This window comes from Mytilus edulis, chromosome 7 (assembly GCF_963676685.1).
Source record: "Mytilus edulis chromosome 7, xbMytEdul2.2, whole genome shotgun sequence".
NCBI lineage: Eukaryota > Metazoa > Mollusca > Bivalvia > Mytilida > Mytilidae > Mytilus > Mytilus edulis.
The window spans coordinates 31,902,947-31,922,884 of NC_092350.1; the positions used below are offsets into that span (position 1 = coordinate 31,902,947).

At 31.9% G+C, this 19,938-nt stretch overlaps 1 protein-coding gene across 1 annotated transcript in view; it reads right to left on the minus strand.

Annotated features, from left to right (window-relative positions):
* Positions 1-2,744: 2,744 nt before the first annotated feature.
* LOC139482631 (deubiquitinating protein VCPIP1-like) overlaps positions 2,745-19,938 on the minus strand; it is a 30,987-nt gene continuing 13,793 nt past the window's right edge. Inside the window, exons 8-18 of the mRNA XM_071266559.1 lie at positions 16,163-16,306; positions 15,248-15,381; positions 14,382-14,542; positions 11,254-11,400; positions 9,095-9,232; positions 8,221-8,584; positions 7,564-7,754; positions 6,873-7,163; positions 6,206-6,436; positions 3,264-5,016; positions 2,745-3,032 (exon numbers count right to left, since the gene is read on the minus strand). Of these exons, the coding sequence (XP_071122660.1) occupies positions 4,426-5,016; positions 6,206-6,436; positions 6,873-7,163; positions 7,564-7,754; positions 8,221-8,584; positions 9,095-9,232; positions 11,254-11,400; positions 14,382-14,542; positions 15,248-15,381; positions 16,163-16,306 (2,392 nt within the window). The 3' untranslated portion in view covers positions 2,745-3,032; positions 3,264-4,425. The remainder of the gene's footprint in view (positions 3,033-3,263; positions 5,017-6,205; positions 6,437-6,872; positions 7,164-7,563; positions 7,755-8,220; positions 8,585-9,094; positions 9,233-11,253; positions 11,401-14,381; positions 14,543-15,247; positions 15,382-16,162; positions 16,307-19,938) is intronic.

Here is a 19,938-nt window from a genome sequence, read left to right on the forward strand (position 1 = left end):
TTTCATTCTAAAACCCTTTTTTATTTCACATTCTACCCAAAACTTGCTCTGTTACAATCCTCTTAAATGGCTGATGTGGATATCTCTAATAAAGATTTAAACATAAATTATAGGTTTATATAGTAAATATGTGAAACATTTTTCAGTTAAAAAGATAATCTTTGCATAAATGCAGGCATAATAACCAATGTCAAGTGGACATAAAAGGAATTTATTTTAACTTATTGTTTAAATCAATATCAATTCAGTCTAGGAACTGAAGAGGAAAGTGTCTTACATATAAGCCGTAACCAAACCATAAATGACCTAGCCATACAAAACAGACAAATGTATAACACTTTATGTAATATGGCACAACTTCTGGTTATACAATGTAAATATAATTGCCAGCTAATTTCAGTTAATGTAAACTTCAATTTCATAAATTAACAAATAATATCTAGTTAAATATAAAAGAAAGATGACAAACTGAATACTGTTAATTCTGAATTTTGCATGCACCTACTATTCCGATTTTGCAAGATAAATTATTGCTATTTCTTGAAATTTTGCATAAAAACAATGCTTTCAAAATTTTAAATTCAATTTTGTATTTTTGAGAAAACTTTCCTGTCCCAATTTTTCGCAATAATTCAAACATTGCAAAACTTCAAAATTTGCAGACATGAAAGGTAGGCTATACTAAACTTACATACTTTCACATTGTTTGTGTTTATTTATAAAAAGAAAATGCTTACTGGCATGCAGGTTGATTAATATGTAAAGGGTTAACTAAAGTAGCATTTTGTCTGAAAATGATAATCTTAATCATAAAAGAATTTGAAAATTAAAGGAGTATGTTGGATAAGGTCCTTAAATGGCCCACTTTTTTAGCGTAAATTTCAAATTCAGATTTATTGACCAATATCACGATAAATTATAGCTAATACATTGACTAGATAGGATATAAGCAATTTTGTTTAAAATTTTACGTTTCTGCGTTTCATTATGACGTCACAAGTTGTACTCATATTGATTTTTCACAAAAAAATCAATGAAAATGGGTAAATTTCCAAAGACTATTTGACAGGAAACATAGAGCGCATACGTCGACAACAAAGATCTTTTAAAATAATGTTTGTGAAGACATTTAACATGTCTTATTTGAATATTAAGCTTGTCGACGCCTGCGCTCTATGTTTCCTGGTCCTTTATTTGGTTGAAATCCCGCTGATTTTGTCAAATTTCACCAAAATCCCTTATCTTGACCGTTTTGGAATGTAAAAATCATTGTGTTAAAATTAAACTTTGACAAAAACAGCTCTGTTTAACTTTTTCACATGTCTTTAAGGCAACTTATAACAATTATTGTCTTGTAACCATGAACTTTATAATTGGGGCCAAATATGGCACTTACCGAACTTACTCCTTTGAGCATTCCAATAGATCCTTTTTAGAAATATATAATAAAAAAAAATTTAATCAGAAAGAGCTATATGATATCTATTGACAGAGTCTAGTCTTTTATCTTCTAACAATGCAATGGACACACATCTTCCAATACTAAATAACTCTTTCAGGTCATTTTCTATGCTCATTTAAAATGGGTAGCCATTATTTTTGTCAATATCTTTACTGTGAGCTGAAGCAAATCAAGCCTTATCATATCAAAAAGATCATAGAATATGACATTAAAGAATTATTTTCATTTATCACCAAAAAAAATCATCTTTTTTTGTACAAAACATCCCTTTACAGATTCCTATTTTTTTCATGTTCCAAAAATAATCCAAAAAAAAAAGTTTTACAATTTTATTTGTACAGATACATTTAGAGTTTATTTAGACGTTCTTTTGAAAACATTATCTATTTTTAAACTTCAACTCCAACCCAGTTGTCCATTTTTATTTGCAGTGTTGTTCAAAATACAAATATCATTGAAAATGACAAAAATATTCGGTACATTCAACATCTAAATAATTGAAAGAAAAAAAACATTTCCCTTTTGACATCACAAAAATTGGATAATTACTCACATAATACTGTCAATTCTTTCTATTTTCATAGAAATGTTACAAAAATATATGTACATCATTCAACAATCGCAATAATAAATGTTCAAGTTATAATAATTTGTGTTTGAAAGTTCAAGTATCTTTCTTGTGTGAAGGTGACATACTTCCCTCTCTTCTGTAATGAATTTAAAAATCAGTAAACTAGTAAAAATAGCAGATATAAACGAAACAAGAGAATCTCAAGGTTGCACTTTGTAAATACAGCTGTTTTTCAAAACACGCCTCTTTTGGGGAGATCTTGAATATTCATAGAAAATTAATTTTGTTTACATACTGGTTCCCAGTTATGCTCTCTTGTGTACCATCGCACAGAGGCATAACTTGGGAATGTTACCAGTACATTTACATGTGCATATTGTTTACATTGAGATCTGTGGTAACCTTTCATTCGAGGTAGGGGTAGTTAAGAAAATTAGTGTTAGTTTAAACTCTGAGAAGTTCAGGGCATATAAACGTTGAAAATATGCCGCCCAGCCCTATATTTTGACCTTTGAAAAAAATTGTGGTGCAAATGAACTTTCAATTCTAGGATAAGATTTTTTTCAAAACTTCATCTGTAAATTTGGTACAGTTCGAGCCGTAAAAGGAGTTCCTATGGGAAAATGCATTGTCAATATTTACAGAAATGCAATCTCAAGAGCCTGAATTGCTCACATGTTATGTTTTGGTTACATCTTTCATCAATGATTATTTTTGCATACTTTTCTATATATTATTTAGTTTAGTGGTATTTAAGAAAGGCAAACTCATAATTTAGTTAGTCATTCAAAATTTGCAAAATAAAATGTTGAAATAGTTAAACAATTTGATACATGGATATCAATAAATGACTATACAAAGTAGAATAATATGTCAACTTTAGTTTATGTGTACAAGTATGATTATCTTAATAAATAAGATTTCTGACAGCTGTAAAACTACCACTACAAAACTTGGTGCAATTTCAGAAAAGGATATAATAATAAGATAAAGTATGATGTTGGTCTCATTGGGGTCTAACCGTGACACGGGATTGCTGATTTTTTGTAAGCGTGACACGTGAAAGTCAAATTATTGTGTCGTAAAAAAGGGAAATGAGGTCTAGCGGGACCCGGGAAATGACAAAAAAATGAGAATTGCTTACGTATATAGTGTAAGCGTGATACGGGAATCTGACAAAACAATAAGCGGGATCTGTGATCGGAACCCCCAAATGAGACCCCCTATGATTGCCAATGAGACTATTTTCCAGCAGAGAACAAATGATGTAGAAGGTAAGCAACTATAGGTCACTGTGCAGCCTTCAACAATAGGCAAAACCAATACAGCAAAGCATGGTATAAAATGCCATGAAATGTCAATTTTATAGAAAAAGGAACAAGACATATATCTAAAGCAGTTGAATGTCTGTTATTATGTTAACAAAAAACATGCCACCTATTGATTAAAATGTATTTAAATGGTTATAATTTTATATCTGATACATTTAGAACAAAGAATTATATTCATCAATAAATAATAAATAAAAATATTGAAAAGCCCATTACCTTATATTTGACTAGAGAGAAGTGACCTTGCGAAGATGGTAACCATTAAGTCATTCAAAACAGAAATGAAGTTTTATTTTTTTTGTTTGATAATGCTTAAATATTTAAAAAGATGACAGTGGTAGTTGTAATAAATCTTGAGTAAGATATATGGGTATAAAAATTAAAATGCCTTCAATAGAAAATTATTTTAGTTATATTTGTAGAAAAATCAATAGTTTTGTCAATAAATGATAGCAAGATTTAAAAATAAATTTGTCATAACTTTTGAAAAAAATATTTCTCTTACCATCTGACATGTACTTAATTTTGTTATCTGTTGGATGCTTTATAAAATCACAAAAAATAGTCACACAATACTGATAAATCTATATGTATATATCCAATATTTGAAAACAAAAAATACATTTTTACTCTCTTGAATGATACATCAATGTGATGTTTATTAAATCAAATTATTATTTCAAAAATATATGGCTTAGCAACATGGCATCTCAAATGAGCACCATCACATTTATCAAACATAGAACACTATCTATATTCATAAAATAATATTTAGATTATAGTGTCACCAGACTTAAACAGTGAAGTCAACTATAAAAAATAATCTACACAGGGATTTTTCAGACACTTTCTCATAGAAAGTTAATAAAAGATGAAGTTTTCTGAAATCTGACACAATAATAATTTCTGACATAATTATATGCTGAGACTTGAAACAGATACAAAATCTACAATAAATTAACATACTTTAACATCATTTACATATCATTTACATATAATACATAATTGTTATTTACATATAATACATTAACATCATTTACATATACTACAGCACAGATCTGCTATGATGTATCCATTTCTTTGTCTCTGTCAGTTTTGGTCTGTGCAGAAAAGCCTGTTTTGGCAACATCTTTCTCCAGCTTTGTTTCAGGAATTAGTTTTTTATTTTGTGTCATAGAATCTGGTTGGCATTTACTTTCGTCTATTTTTAGTTCAATGTCTTGCTGATCAGATGATGAACATACAGACTCATCTTGTCCATCACCAGAAACAGTTTCAGGTTTTATCTTATCATCAGCTGAAAGAGATCCAACACAACCTGAATTTTCTTCCATTTTATCAATTGTCTTTTTGTCCTCTAACTGCTGACTCACAGTAGCTGCAGCAGACGCACTATCAATTCTGATGACATCACATTGTTCTTTGTCCGAAGTCTTCACACCAGTATCAGAACACTCCATATTGACCTCCATTTTATCACTATCTGTGGATTTAATGACACAACTACTACCTTCAGATGTTATACCTCTAGGATTGTCTGTTTCTGATTCAAACACTGTGTCAGACATAGAAGATATTGACGGAACATGAGACAACATATCACTGCTACATACACTGGACTTCATTCTTTCTTCACTGTCTATTCTCTCCATCTGAAACAAATCAAAAAGCCACTCCTAATAAAATTCAGATTATATAAAATAAAAAGATTTCATCAAAGCTTTTTTATGTTAATGAACGGACACTGTTTGGCAGCCAAACACGCGTCTGCCAACAGCACATCCCAAAATCAATAATTGATTTTTCTTTTGAAAATCCAGTTAACAATTCTATAGATTTGATTAAGAAATAATTCATGGGGCCTTGAATATATCATGATTTTACCACGGGTTGGCCCTTTATGACAAATATTTTACCCTGAGCGATAGCGAGGGGTAAAATATCGGCATAAAGGGACAACCCGTGGTAAAATCTAGCTCAGGGTAAAATATTTGTCATAAAGGGCCAACCCGTGGTAAAATCATGATATTTTTAAGCCCCCATGAATTATTTCGATTCTAATAGGTAAAATACGGCAATTCTTTTGAATCGAAGCGCTCTAGGTGGAGGCAAATTTTTGCCATTCCCATAAATAAACGCACCATTAAATTAGCGTAAAAGAACTGATCAAACTGAATATTAGTGACATGCTTAAACTATTTAAAATAATGTATATAGATAGTTTTGAATTAATTTAAATGATAACTTACTTATATGTCTTAAATATTTAAACAAATATGGCTTATAACACATTTTAGCATCTTTTGTTTACGTTTCCATGTCGTGATGATTTTCGGTTTTACAAGCGTGTATTTTCCCTTAAAATGCTATTCTAACGTCATGGTTTTATGACGTCGTGAAACTCATTCATAAAAAACCATACGACGTGCGAGTACGATCGGAACAGCCCATGCAATATACTCAAATTTAACCACGGGTGTGTACTCAAAGCGTTTGAAGGACGTCATGTTAGAATATTGGTTATATCAGGTGTTGAAAACATTTATAAAATAATAATAGGCACGGAACTTTTTTATTTCCAAAGCTGTGGCGTGATTGTCAGTAGGCAAAGAATTCAGCTCACACTGAATCTAGGGGCCGTCATAATCTTGCAATTAGGTAAGAGCTTTTGCTACTTATGCGAAGGCTTCATTGTGATTTTGAGATGAAGAACAGCAATAAAATAACTGTTTCTTTAGTTTTGGGAGTTTATGCTGTGGAATAAATAAGCTTAGCAATTTTATTGTTTGGAATGAATAAATGTTGTGTCTTTCTTGATGCAGAATCTACATTTAACAATACCTCTTTATTAATATCAGCTATATCTTCATTCATTGTCTCTTCAATACTTTGGGCCAGGTCTTTAAACAATTGAAAGTTCTCATTTGATTGGTTTACATTTTCTGAACTGATAACACTGTATCCTGGTCCAAGTTTCTGGTACTCTGGTGACTGCACTGCAGGTGCATCTTCAAGTATTTCTTCTGATTCCTCACTAATGGATTCCTCATGTCTATCAGGATCACAAAGATTCTAGAATGAATAAAAATCATTTCTAAAGCATAATTGTTAGATAATTGATACAATTAATTGATGGTAACTATTCCCTCTTAGAGATTCATCTATTTATCATAATGTTTCTCAAAGGCAGGTATAAGTGCAGTATAATTTGTATGATCAAAACTTTCACTTCCTTGAAATCACCTCGGACTAAAAAAAAATCCATCAAAGTCATTAGAGAATTTTATTCGTCTTGCTTGACTGGAATTTATAACTTTCTGCAGCTTGAGTAATATAAAGACTAGCTGTACTCTCGCTGCATTGAAGACCTGTTGGTGACCTTTTGCTGTTGTCTGTTCTATGGTCGGATTGTTGTCTCTTTGGCACATTCCCCATTTCCATTCTCAATTTTATCTAATAATCAATTGGTTTCCTCAAGGATCACTACTGGTTTACTGTTTCACTTTACCTGAAGTTTTCGGACTTGGTTATGATGATGATGGTGCCCTACTGGTTCTGGCAGATCACCAGGCATTCTTTCAATATCAGCTGACCTCATAGAATGACCTTGACCTGCAAATGCTTGCATTCTGGGACTGTGTCGACCAACTGCTCCACTACTACCAAATCGTGCTTCTGCCAATTTGCCTGAAGCCACCATTTCTTTTACCTTTTCTTCAATTCTTGGTTCCACTTGGAAATGTCCATGCGGTTCTAAACAGAGTTCTAATCTGTCGTCATGGGCATTATACCTAAAAACCTGAAAGAAAAAGTCAACATATAACTTATTTATCAGTGTATATTTAGTCAATGCTGAAATTTTTTTGAATAATCAAATATTCTCTTACTTGCACTTGCTATAAATGCTTAGATTTAATATCAATTTACATTTTTTTTAATTCAATCTGTAAAAGCTCCTTATCACAAACTAAATATCCAGTGCATATTTGTTGAAGGATGTACAGTGACTTATTGTTGTTAACTTCTATGTCATTAGGTCTCTGTTGGAGAGTTGTCTCATTGACAATCATACAACATATCAATACTTTATAGTTGTTCTAAAAGTCTCTGTTTAATTTAAAGGCTGAATATTAAGAGTATTTGTATCAGTAATCATTATTCAAATTATTTGTCTACTTTTCTGATTTTCTAAAACTTACTTTTCCTGGTAAAGCAGGTAGCTGACAATGTTTACCATCAACAAGACCTAAATCTCTCTCCATTTGTTTATAAAACAGACCTCCTACTGAGAAAAGATGGGGCATAGTTTGAACATATGTCCAAAGGTCACGGCCAGTAACTGTGGACATGATTGCAAGACTAGCTATAGAGGAATCCAAACTATCATTTGCTAAAAAAGAAAAAGAATTATTCTTGAACATATGATTAAATAAATGCTCCAACTACTTTAATATTCTGCTAAAAGCATCAATGGTTTTAGTAGATAAATATTAACACCCAGATATAAATTAGGTATATGTTTTATCACAATCTTTTGCTTCTTTCATAAACGAATAGAAAAACTTCCCACAGTTTATGTGACACTCATCAACTTTATTCCCTATTCATTGTTGCATTGCACCAACTCTTATCAAACTTTAGTCTGGTGAAATTCCTTTGTTTCCCTGTCTATGGTAACAAAATGCAAACTTCAATTAAAAGTTCTAGTTTTTATTATATTGAAGAAAAATTGCAAAATACCATTCTGATGTCAATTATTTTATAAGCAATTTGTCAAAATATCTATGTATGCATTTTATTTCTGGGTAAAGTCCATCAAATGAAGAGTAAATCCATCCTATCTAAAATGTGTTTACCTCCTTCTGTTGCTTTTAATGCCCTTAACAATGCTTCTTCTGTGCTGCCATGAGCATCTTCCTCAAAACTGCTCCAAGCCCCAAAATTTCTGTGAGCACTAGGTACTTCACTCACTTTGGTCTTATCTCTCGTAGAAACTTTACGATCAATTTCCATGGGTACAGATTTGTCAGGCAATATTTCAACACTTATTTTATCACCGTGAAGTAACGGTATGGTTTGCTCTGCATTTTCCGGTTGTTTTAATTCTTTCGGTGGGAATCCTGTTCTGAGCCTCTGTCGTACAGGAGGAACAGTAACCTGCTCAGCTATCAGATTTTTTAACTGGTCATAAGTTACTTCCCCTGGTAAATTCAACATCATCTACAAGTAAAATATATCAAATTGTAAATCTAGTTTAAATTATGGAATTTACTTCATATATACTAATATATTCTATGTAGACTGGCAAAGTGCATTGAAGAAGAAAAATAACATATGACCAGAGTAAAGTTTCTAATGAACAACCTGATTCAATTCTATCTTATGAGAATGTTGCTTTTAATTAAAGCCAAAGATTATGCATTCTGGTATTTCCTTTTTTTCTGAGCATATAGTTCTAATGTTACAAATTTTTCATAAACAAATTGTCAAAAAAATAAATTTGTGCATATGGTTTTAAAACAGCTACATTTTCATTTTAGTTAAAATTTATTGTTGTATTGTATATTTTAATTAACTTTCATGAAGTTTAGTTTTTACAAATCTTTGACACAAAAACTTAGGTGTTCAGAAGAGAAAGATGATAACACACCTAACTAAAATAGCAGTAGTATAAATGTATATCAGCTTCAAATAATCAGAATGAAAAGCTTACATTATGTATTGACTTACCTGTCTGCCATCAGATGTAGCTATCTTGACTTTTTTCTCACCAGTGTGCCGCGGTGAACTTAGTTTTGATGTTGTCATGGTGATATCTGTGCTAGCAGTGGTTGTTTTTGATTGCCCGCCAGAGTCTAATGACTTGGACTACAAAATCAAGATTAATGAACATAAGAATGTTAAGGTGGTACCCAACACCTGAACTAAAATTAATTTGGCTCGTTTAATTTTCATAAAATTTTGACAAAGTATTTACTTTGACCCTTTGACAAAAATATAAAAATTTCAAAAAATTTGAACCAACCATTTTATCAGAAAAAATACACTGGTTATATAGCAGTTTGACAAACACTCGTTTTGATCATTGAGAAGCTTTATATTCCCTCAACAACACAACGTAATTAAAACGTTTAGCTGATTTTACAGAGTTATCTCCCTGTAGTGTTAGGTACCACCTTAATGACGGAATAAAAAAATTGATTGTTGTTTTTTTTAAGGTTCAGTGGCAAATATTCTGTGTTAAAGTATCAATGCAAATATTACATTGCTGCTTTGTAGCAAACGGAAAGAATCACACTGATGGAACATGATCATACTATTTCCATATACAGTGGATTTCTTATATACATGAACAACAATGTACTAACAAAATTCTGATAATTTAAAATCAAATACTATATATACAATGCTAATGTTCAGGTGCCTACTCATGTCTGGAAGCATTAATGAATGATGGTAGATATATCTTTATGTTTGTGTCATTAACAAAATTTGGTGTTGATGATAGGTTTTTGATAGTCTTGGTTAATTTTACCAACTGCTTGTTTAGACAAGGGACTTTAGTGCTTGACATGTTGTGTAGATGCTTGTCTATTGATGAAGACTGTAGGCTGATGTCTTTTTTTATTGTGTCTTGTTGTGTTTCTATTTTCTTGACCTACCCTCAGCTCCTTTTACTTATAGTGCTAAGAAATCAGGAAAAAATTGTGAAACATTTTCCCACTAAAAAATCAAATATCTATTATAAGTGAATTTTCCTGAAGTTTCATGGCTAATTTGGATTTTTTTCTGAACAACAATAGAAATAAATTGTGTATTTTCACTCCTGTGGCATCATACAACAATAGGAGTTATACCATATAAAGTCATAAACTGTTGATGGGTTAGTGAATGTTACCATTAAGGATGTACTTAGGTGAGGTTAGGTAAAAATTAAGAAATTAAGAAATTAAAATTGATACTATAAGCTGGTAGAGCATCAATTAAGGATAAAGATAAACTAAAAATGTTGATAGGTCATGGACCTCCTTTTCGAGATATTTGAGATTTAAAATATGGCGGGAAAAGGCTATTTCGGACTTTTACCTTATATTTGCAATGGTATTATTTGGGTCTCAAAACAAAAGAAAGAAAATCAAGAATCTTCTATAATTCTGGTGAATGACCTTTCATGAGCTATTTTAAAGTCTTATATGAAAAAATAAAAGGGTGTTATGGGGCAAAATTTTTTACATTGTATTGTATGGAAAAACACCAAGAAGTCTGTACATTTGACACAAATTCCAAAACCTCACCTAAGTTCATCCTTAATATAAAATATCTCACTCAAGTAGGCAATTATTTTCAAGGCATTCAAATGAATAAAACCAGAGGATTCTGACAAAAAATCTGAAATATGACAAGCCAGCTTCCTTAATGATTGTGTCATTAACAGAATTTGGTGTTGATGATATGTTTTTTATAGTCTTGGTTAATTTCACCCACATTTGTTTTAGACTAGGAACAATTTACTGCTTGACATGTTGTGTAGATGCTTGTCTATTGATGAAGATTGTAGGCTGATGTTTTTTTTTATTGTGTCTTGTTGTGTTTCTATTTTCTCAGCTCCTTTTACTTATAGTGCTAATAAATCAGGAAACAATTGTGAAACATTCTCCCACTAATAAATCAAATATCTATTATAAGGGAATTTTCCTGAAGTTACATGGCTACTTTGGATTTTTTTTCTGAACAAAAATAGAAATAAATTCTGTATTTTCACTCCTGTGGCATCATACAACAATAGGAGTTATACCATATAAAGTCATAAACTGTTGATGGGTTTGTGAATGTTACCATTAATATAAAATCTCTCACTAAAGTAGAACATTGATTTTATATATATTGACCTTTTTAGGACTAGATTTCTGTGTTGATGTTGCAGCAATTTCTGCAGTTTTCTTTTGCTGATGTTTCTGGGCTTCTGATGTTATCCTCTTCTTAACCTGCTTTTCTTTTTCGCTCTTACACAGCTCTTCTTTATGCAGTGTCTTGGCCTAAAATGGGAAAATAAATACATACAAAAATATCTATATTTTTCAATGTACTTCCAGGATTCTAATATATAAGACATAGTACTAGTGAGTTTTCTTTTTACCTCATACACAGGATTCTAATATATAAGACATAGTACTAGTGAGTTTTCTTTTTACCTCATACACAGGATTCTAATATATAAGACGTAGTACTAGTGAGTTTTCTTTTTACCTCATACACAGGATTCTAATATATATAAGACATAGTACTAGTGAGTTTTCTTTTTACCTCATACACAGGATTCTAATAGTTAAGACATAGTACTAGTGAGTTTTCTTTTTACCTCATACACAGGATTCTAATATATAAGACATAGTACTAGTGAGTTTTCTTTTTACCTCATACACAGGATTCTAATATATAAGACATAGTACTAGTGAGTTTTCTTTTTACCTCATACACAGGATTCTTATATATAAGACATAGTACTAGTGAGTTTTCTTTTTACCTCATACACAGGATTCTAATAGTTAAGACATAGTACTAGTGAGTTTTCTTTTAACCTCATACACAGGATTCTAATATATAAGACATAGTACTAGTGAGTTTTCTTTTTACCTCATACACAGGATTCTAATATACATTGTATAAGACATAGTACTAGTGAGTTTTCTTTTTACCTCATACACAGGATTCTAATAGTTAAGACATAGTACTAGTGAGTTTTCTTTTTACCTCATACACAGGATTCTAATAGTTAAGACATAGTACTAGTGAGTTTTCTTTTTACCACATACACAGGATTCTAATATATAAGACATAGTACTAGTGAGTTTTCTTTTTACCTCATACACAGGATTCTAATATATAAGACATAGTACTAGTGAGTTTTCTTTTTACCTCATACACAGGATTCTACTTTGGTATTCAAACTATTATGAATCTGTTCAAAGTTTTGATTTTTCTACCCTGTATACCACATTGCCTCACATTCTCATTAAGAAAAAATTCACACACCTAATTAAATGGGCATTCAAAAAATCAGAATGTGAATATATATGTTCAAACTCTTTTAGGTAATTTTTTAGTAGCAATAAACAAAAAAACTATGTTAATTTGACATGCTTTGATACTATATATGCCTTTGAATTTTTACTAGATAACATTTTTGTTCGCTTTGGAAATTCCGTATATCTTCAGATTATCGGAATTCCAATGGGGACTAACTGTGCACCACTTATTGCGGACCTGTTTTTGTATTGTTATGAGTTACAATTTATGACAAAAATAAGCAAAGACCCATCGAAACAACATCTGATAAACAAATTTAATAATACTTTTAGATATTTGGATGACATTTTGGCTCTCAATAATGACGACTTCAGTATGTATATTAATGAAATTTATCCTGTTGAACTTACTTTAAATAAAGCTAATACTAACAATGACCACTGCCCTTTTCTCGATCTTGATATCTATATCACTAATGGAAAGCTGAATACTAAAATTTATGATAAAAGGGATGATTTTTCATTTCCTATCGTTAATTATCCGTTTTTAGATGGTGACGTTCCCTTGTCACCATCTTATGGTGTTTATATATCTCAACTTGTACGATTCGCTCGTGTATGTAACAATGTTTTAGATTTTAACGAGAGAAATTTATGTATTACTGAAAAATTATTACACCAGGGTTTTCGATATCACAAACTAGTCAAAACATTTACTAAATTTTATCATCGGTATAAAGACATCATTCGTAAATATAGCTCAACATGCAGACTTCTAATACGTTCAGGTATTTCACATCCAATTTTTTATGGTAATATTCTTTATAAAGCACAAAGGTGTCAGTATTCACCTCAGAAACTTACAAAACCTTTGAATAGACTTATTAAGAAGGGATATAATTACGATACTGTTGTCAAGTCATTAAAGATTGCATATTTTGGCGTTAATATTGAGTCACTGATAAGGTCTTTGCATCGGAACTAAACACATTTATTCTAAAAACAGTTGTTGGCATGACACGGGTTATGTTCTTCTCATATATGTTATGATGGTATGATACTAAACCCCTAACGGGACGGATTGTGCCTGATGTTCATATGATGAAATCATAATCTTTCAGTCAGTTTAATTGAAGTCTGGAGCTGGCATGTCAGTTAACTGCTAGTAGTCTGTTGTTATTTATGTATTATTGTCATTTTGTTTATTTTCTTTGGTTACATCTTCTGACATCAGACTCGGATTTCTCTTGAACTGAATTTTAATGTGCGTATTGTTATGCGTTTACTTTACTACATTGGTTAGAGGTATAGGGGGAGGGTTGAGATCTCACAAACATGTTTAACCCCGCCGCATTTTTGCGCCTGTCCCAAGTCAGGAGCCTCTGGCCTTTGTTAGTCTTGTATTATTTTAATTTTAGTTTCTTGTGTACAATTTGGAAATTAGTATGGCGTTCATTATCACTGAACTAGTATATATTTGTTTAGGGGCCAGCTGAAGGACGCCTCCGGGTGCGGGAATTTCTCGCTACATTGAAGACCTGTTGGTGACCCTCTGCTGTTGTTTTTTATTTTGTCGGGTTGTTGTCTCTTTGACACATTCCCCATTTCCATTCTCAATTTTATTATGATCAATTAAATTTCAAAATTTTAAATGAACTGTGCCTCTAACAAATCAAAGAGTTTACAAAAAGACTTTCAAATGATCAATTATAAATTTCCAATGCTGCCAGTCCTGTTAGACTTAATTTAGATTCTGTAAAAGTATGTTAAGATTAATTTTAATTGATGGTTAAGTTGCAGATTGCAGATAATTTTAGAACCTATACTACGTGACCAGTTAAGGGAAACTTCAGATGCTGCACACTGCATCAACTTTAAGACTAATTTCAGATGCTGTGTAAGAATTTTTTTTATATTTCAGGTCAATAATTTTATATACTATATTAGTACTTATTGTTGGATTTATTCTGACATATACATATAGTACTTACTGCATGTCCAGTAAGAATGATTTTAGAGGCTGTATCTGCTGAGAAGTTTTCATCACTATATGGATTGACCACAGATTTCTCTGGATCTTTTTTCTGTCCAGCAGTACGACGTAGAATTGTATTCACAACCTGTTGGACAAGTCGTTCACTCCCAAACTCTCCTGTAATATTAATATCATTAGGTAATATATTCTGATTAAAAATCAACAGTTATTGCATACTGTAACTTCAGAAATTATTGCATGCATTTATTATTGCAATTTTGTCATTTTTGACTATTAAAAATGCTATTTTTATTTTTGTTAATTCATATTTAAAATTTCAAAATGCAAGTTTATATAATTTCCATTATAATCCTGTCGCATACTTTGAAATAATTTCTAAATTTACAGTATTTCATTTCTAACATTTTGAAATGAAGAGTTTATTGGTTGTATAATTATGTTTGGTATCATAAATGATGTCATTCTGAATATTTTTCAATAGTCCTGATGGATATATTTTTGACTTGTAATTTTTCTTATCATGTCAGACCAATTTTCAAGTCAAATCTGATTTCTGAATTAAAGCTGAGTTGGTATAAAAGAAAATTGAAAATTGTATTTACAATACACAACACATTTCTTTGTATACAGCCTTTAATTAACAAATAAGATTTGACACTATTTACTAAACAATGCTAAAGGTTTAGAATAAAAATGTTGATATATTTGGTCCAATAAAATTTATTCAGTCCAATAAGTGATGGATCTCTAAATGTCCAGTTAACCACTTGTTAGTTGTGCAGAATAGACGTTTGCAAATTGTTCCTGGGTTATACTTTTTTTTTGTGTACATATGAGAAAAATCTTATTTGAATAATTTACCTGGGAAATGTTTTTGAACTAGTTTTTGTGCTACTGCAAACACATTACTGTTAAGTGAGTCATCAGATTCGTACTGAAACCACATAACCTTTTCTGCCACAACCTCTCCATTCCACTCCATACTAATGGGGAATCTACAAAGAGTATGATTAAAACACCATAAAACACCGATCAAAACAATAGCTACACAAAGGCATACATTGTCTAACAGAATAATTTTTTTATCAAAAATATTTGTATATCCTCATGTGTTTATATAAATGTATGGTTATACAGTTATTTTATTTTGGGGATTTTGAACTCATGGGAACAAATGGGAATATAAAATATTTCATCTTACATCCAATTTCAACTGATACGTCTGTATTATATTTTAAGTTTTACACATTAAAATCCTCAATATATGTGTAATATTTGAACATACTTCTTTAATTTTTTTGTACACTTCAAATGAAAACAGTTGATCGTTGTTTGTTTGTTTTACTTTTTTTTTCATTCAAGTTTTACTAGTGAAACTAAGATGCAATGATCAACATTTCCAGCGTATCATGTGTATAAATAATCCCAGTATCAAGGTTCCCGAATTATAACTGTAATATAGTAAAGAGTTTTTACCCTTATGGCTGTTCTAGAAATAAGTTTTCAAACTATTGTCAAAATAATTTTTTTCCTACAAATTCAGGTATAGTGATTAAAAAAGCTAAAATCTTTAACTTCTTTACTAAAGAATTTCCAGAATCAACCGTTTTTAAAAATTTGTATTTTTTGCATTAGGATATATATTTAAATTTCACCAACTTTCATTTTTTTTTGTAATTAATTTCTTTCATTTTATTTCAACCAATTCTTTTCAAATTATAATGATGACAGACTCGTTAAAACATTAGTTCTAAGATAGCCCTTCAAATAACTTACATTTCTGGTAGATTGTCATATTCTCTGCCATCCCAGTAATGTTTAAACCCACAAGTACATCTACCACTGGGAGCTGGTGTTGTTGTACGATCACCATTCTCATACTTTACTCCTCCATCTCCTTTTACTAGGCGCACATGAGCACTGTAAATATAATAGGAACTTCATTATTTAAATATATTTGGAGCAGTCACAACCTTGCTGTAAAGTGTTTTTTTCTCACTACTGATGACCTTCCAGCTGTTATCAAAATGAAGAACCCTAACAGGGTTTAGGTTTGTAAATGTCAAATTTGCTTCTTTCATGAAAAAAGAGTGCACACGCTGAAATGTCTCGCCTTCTATACTAATCATTGATATTATGTTGATAGTCCTAAGTATAAAGCTAAGCTTTATTACAACTGTCACATAAACTTAACATTAACCAAGATAACTAAACAAAGACCAATGAACCTTGAAAGAGAGGTCCAGGTCAGATGAACCATGCCAGGCAGACAGGTACAGCTAACAATGCTTCTATACAACATATATAGTTGACACATTACTAATGGTTTAAGAAAAATAGACCAAAACACAAAAACTTAACACTGTGCAATGAACCGTGAAAATGAGGTCACGGTTAAATAAAACCTGCTCGACTGACATAAAGATCATAAAATATTTCCATACACCAAATATAGTTGACCTATGGCATATAGCATTAGATCATGTAGATAAAAAGACCAAAACTCAAAAACTTCATTTTGACCACTGAACCATGAAAATGAGGTCAAGGTCACATGACATCAGCCCGCTAGACATGTACACTTAACAATCATTCCATACAACAAATATAGTAGACTTATTGCATATGGTATGAGAAAAACAGACCAAAACACAAAAATTTAACTATAACCACTGAACCATGAAAATGAGGTCAAGGTCAGATGACACCTGCCAGTTGGACATGTACACATTACAGTCCTTCCATACACCGAATATACTAGCCCTATTGCTTATAGTATCTGAGATATGGACTTGACCACCAAAACTTAACCTTGTTCACTGATCCATGAAATGAGGTCGAGGTCAAGTGAAAACTGTCTGACAGACACGAGGACCTTGCAAGGTATGCACATATCAAATATAGTTATCCTATTACTTATAATAAGAGAGAATTCAACATTACAAAAAATTTGAACTTTTTTTTCAAGTGGTCACTGAACCATGAAAATGAGGTCAAGAACATTGGACATGTGACTGACGGAAACTTCTTAACATGAAGCATCTATATACAAAGTATGAAGCATCCAGGTCTTCCACCTTCTAAAATATAAAGCTTTTAAGAAGTGAGCTGAAGCTGCCGCCGTAGCCGCCGCCGGATCACTATCCCTATGTCGAGCTTTCTGCAACAAAAGTTGCAGGCTCGACAAAAATGAACATTTGGGCAAAGATTGTCATTTTGTTTACGTTTGGTTTTTCATTGGAAAATGTTTCTTGAGAGAAGAAATATTTTTTGGCATATCTGGTAATAAGTAAAACTTACCCCTGACAGATAGAACAGATACTAAGTTGACTGTTTGTATATCTGATAATAAGTAAAACTTACCCCTGACAGAATGAACAGATATTAAGTTGACTGTTTGTATATCTGGTAATAAGTAAAACTTACCCCTGAGGAACAGATACTAAGTTGACTGTTTGTTATATCTGGTAATAAGACAAACCTACCCCTGACAGAAGGTACATATACTAAGTTGACTGTTTGTTATATCTGGTAATAAGACAAACTTACCCCTGATAGAAGGAACAGATACTTTGTTGACTGTTTGTCATATCTGGCAATAAGACAAACTTACCCCTGACAGAATGAACAGATACTAAGTTGACTGTTTGTCATATCTGGTAATAAGACAAACTTACCCCTGACAGAATGAACAGATACTAAGTTGACTGTTTGTCATATATGGTAATAAGACAAACTTACCCCTGACAGATAGAACAGATACTAAGTTGACTGTTTATCATATCTGGTAATAAGACAAACTTACCCCTGACAGAATGAACACATACTAAGTTGACTGTTTGTTATATCTGGTAATAAGAAAAACTAACCCCTGACAGAAGGTACAGATACTAAGTTGCCTGTTTGTCATATCTGGTAATAAGACAAACTTACCCATGACAGAAGGTACATATACTAAGTTGACTGTTTGTCATATCTGGTAAAAAGAAAAACTAACCCCTGACAGAAGGTACAGATACTAAGTTGCCTGTTTGCCATATCTGGTAATAAGACAAACTTACCCCTGACAGAAGGAACAGATACTTTGTTGACTGTTTGTCATATCTGGTAATAAGACAAACTTACCCCTGACAGAATGAACAGATACTAAGTTGACTGTTTGTATATCTGGTAATAAGACAAACTTACCCCTGACAGAAGGAACAGATACTAAGTTGACTGTTTGCCATATCTGGTAATAAGACAAACTTACCCCTGACCGAAGAAACAGACACTAAGTTGACTGTTTGTCATATCTGGTAATAAGACAAACTTACCCCTGACAGGAGGAACAGATACTAAGTTGACTGTTTGTCATATCTGGTAATAAGACAAACTTACCCCTGACAGAAAGAACAGATACTGAGTTGACTGTTTGCCATATCTGGTTATAAGACAAACTTACCCCTGACAGAATGAACAGATACAAGTTGACTGTTTGTATGTCTGGTAATAAGACAAACTTACCCCTGACAGATAGAACAAATACTAAGTTGACTGTTTGCCACAATCTGGTAATAAGACAAACTTACCCCTGACAGAATGAACAGATACAAGTTGACTGTTTGTATGTCTGGTAATAAGACAAACTTACCCCTGACAGATAGAACAGATACTAAGTTGACTGTTTGCCATATCTGGTTATAAGACAAACTTACCCCTGACAGAATGAACAGATACAAGTTGACTGTTTGTATGTCTGGTAATAAGACAAACTTACCCCTGACAGATAGAACAGATACTAAGTTGACTGTTTGTCATATCTGGTAATAAGACAAACTTACCCCTGACAAAATGAACAGATACTAAGTTGACTGTTTGCCATATCTGGTAATAAGACAAACTTACCCCTGACAGAAGGAACAGATACTAAGTTGACTGTTTGTCATATCTGGTAATAAGACAAACTTACCCCTGACAGATAGAACAGATACTAAGTTGACTGTTTGCCACAATCTGGTAATAAGACAAACTTACCCCTGACAGAATGAACAGATACAAGTTGACTGTTTGTATGTCTGGTAATAAGACAAACTTACCCCTGACAGATAGAACAGATACTAAGTTGACTGTTTGTCATATCTGGTAATAAGACAAACTTACCCCTGACAGAATGAACAGATACTAAGTTGACTGTTTGCCATATCTGGTAATAAGACAAACTTACCCCTGACAGAAGGAACAGATACTAAGTTGACTGTTTGTCATATCTGGTAATAAGACAAACTTACCCCTGACAGAATGAACAGATACAAGTTGACTGTTTGTATGTCTGGTAATAAGACAAACTTACCCCTGACAGATAGAACAGATACTAAGTTGACTGTTTGCCATATCTACCCCTGACAGAATAAACAGATACTAAGTTGACTGTTTGCCATATCTGGTTATAAGACAAACTTACCCCTGACAGAATGAACAGATACAAGTTGACTGTTTGTATGTCTGGTAATAAGACAAACTTACCCCTGACAGATAGAACAGATACTAAGTTGACTGTTTGTCATATCTGG